Source organism: Anopheles bellator, unplaced genomic scaffold, assembly GCF_943735745.2.
Source record: "Anopheles bellator unplaced genomic scaffold, idAnoBellAS_SP24_06.2 scaffold02092_ctg1, whole genome shotgun sequence".
Taxonomy (NCBI): Eukaryota; Metazoa; Arthropoda; class Insecta; order Diptera; family Culicidae; genus Anopheles; species Anopheles bellator.
Window position 1 is genome coordinate 1 of NW_026686214.1, and position 1,639 is coordinate 1,639.

A 1,639-nucleotide genomic window follows, 5' to 3' on the forward strand; every position below is an offset into this window, starting at 1 on the left:
ACGCCAAGGACGACGGACTCTATCCGAAGGACCTGGTCCAGCAGGCGCACGTCAATGCAATGCTCCATTTCGAGTCCGGTGTGCTTTTTGCCCGCTTACGCTGGATTCTGGAACCGGTCTTCTACTGGGGCCAGACGGAGGTACCACAGGAGAAGCTCGATTCGATTCAGAAGGCTTACGATCTGCTCGAAGGCTCGCTGGCTTCCGCTGGTACGGACTATCTGGTAGGCAGCAAAATAACGCTGGCCGACGTCAGTGTCTCGACGTCCCTCTGCACGCTGAACGCACTGTTCCCGGTCGATGCCACCAAGTACCCGACGGTGGTGGCTTACCTGGCAAGACTCGAGAAAAACCTCCCGCACTACAAGGACATAAACACCGATCGTGCCAACGAGGCGCTACAACTGTACAACCAGAAAGTGGGCAAGGCATAAGCAACGGTGATGCTGGCCGATTTGTATTTACGTTTTATGAAGCGGCCGTCTGAACGGCGCTAGGAATAAAACCGAGAGAAGCATTTGCATAAATCGACGGGGAAACGTATTTTGTTGTTCGCGGCGGCGATCACAAATACTGCGCCGCGTTGGCTTCCTTTTTCCCTAGCACGAACTGTGCCAACTCGGTCGCACCGGTACCGTTCGTCTCCTCGTAGTACGGTAGCTCCTTCATGCGCGAGATCCATCGAGTGATTTTGGGGAACTTTTCCTCCTCCAGTGCCACAACGCCTACCAGTGAGGAGATGCTGGAGATGCAGCTAAAGTCGGCGATCGTCAGGTCGCTGCCGACGAGGTAGTCATCCACAAGGGTGTCTTCGAGCAAACGGTACGCCTTCCGGATGTGTTCCACGCGGTCTGAGTGGAAGTATGATTTGCCCGAGTAGATCACTGGTTCCTGCGAAGCGAGCGAAGCGAGAGTATTGCAGAGCGACTTGTTGGGGCCACTTTGGGGCCGCTACTGACGAATAGAAAACTTAGCCGCGAAAAGATCACACCCGAATCAAGGTGGAGGGAAGTGTGGACGCGGGCACGCTTCACTATATCGGCCGGGTAGAGCCGATCGTCCGGACCGTATTTGCAAACGAGGTAGATCATGATGGCGTGGCTGGCGATGATGATCGTGCCGCCATCATCCAGCACCGGTATCGTGTGCTGTGGGCTAACCTAAAATGAGGTTCGGTCGGGCCAGCATAAGTTAACAGCGAAAAATCGGAAGCAGCCACCGGATCGTCACCACCTTCAAGAACTCTTCCATCAGCTTATCACCACGCACCAGGGTCATTTCTTTCTCGATCAACTCGAGTCCGAGGGCACGGGCCGTCAGTCTCACCGCCCGACAGGGTGGGCTTTTCTTATTTGTGTACAACACCAACGTAGTAGCCATTGACTCGGCCGGATACTGACGGGTTCCGAACGATCTTCCGATCTTCACTGCGATCTTAGGCGCAAGCGCATCTGCTGAGGGAGCGAATTTGCTGAGCTCCTAAGCGGAGCTGTGGATAAGGCGCAAGATAACAAGTTGTGGATATAGCATTTACATTCAAACCACAGTTATCGCCTCCGTGCGCCATCAGTGAGTAATGTGAAGTCATAAAAAGATGTGCACGTATCCGTCGTTGAGAAATGAACACATTTAGAGCAAC

The 1,639-nt window shown here is 53.9% G+C and overlaps 2 protein-coding genes across 2 annotated transcripts; one reads left to right on the top strand and one right to left on the bottom strand.

Annotated features, from left to right (window-relative positions):
• Positions 1-3: 3 nt before the first annotated feature.
• Positions 4-531, top strand: LOC131214727 (glutathione S-transferase 1-like; the record flags this gene model as incomplete). The annotated part of the gene is made up of 1 exon (XM_058209059.1): positions 4-531. A coding segment is annotated over one exon (431 nt), but the record flags the coding sequence as incomplete, so codon positions are not given.
• On the bottom strand, positions 96-1,405 carry LOC131214726 (glutathione S-transferase 1-like). Its single transcript, XM_058209058.1, has 3 exons — positions 1,234-1,405; positions 960-1,160; positions 96-891 (listed from the first exon to the last, which is right to left on the bottom strand). Exons 1-3 carry the CDS (start codon positions 1,378-1,380, stop codon positions 565-567), a joined length of 675 nt encoding a protein of 224 aa, XP_058065041.1. The 5' UTR covers positions 1,381-1,405; the 3' UTR covers positions 96-564.
• Between the last annotated feature and the right edge of the window lie 234 nt (positions 1,406-1,639).

Bases quoted from the DNA above. Each gene is read 5' to 3' on its own strand.
- LOC131214726 (XM_058209058.1), bottom strand. From the start codon at position 1,380: ATGGCTACTACGTTGGTGTTGTACACAAATAAGAAAAGCCCACCCTGT. The intron at 1,161-1,233 runs GTGGTGACGATC...ACCTCATTTTAG, and splicing joins TGATGGAAGAGTTCTTGAAG to GTTAGCCCACAGCACACGAT. The intron at 892-959 runs GTCAGTAGCGGC...CTCGCTTCGCAG, and splicing joins CGCGGCTAAGTTTTCTATTC to GAACCAGTGATCTACTCGGG.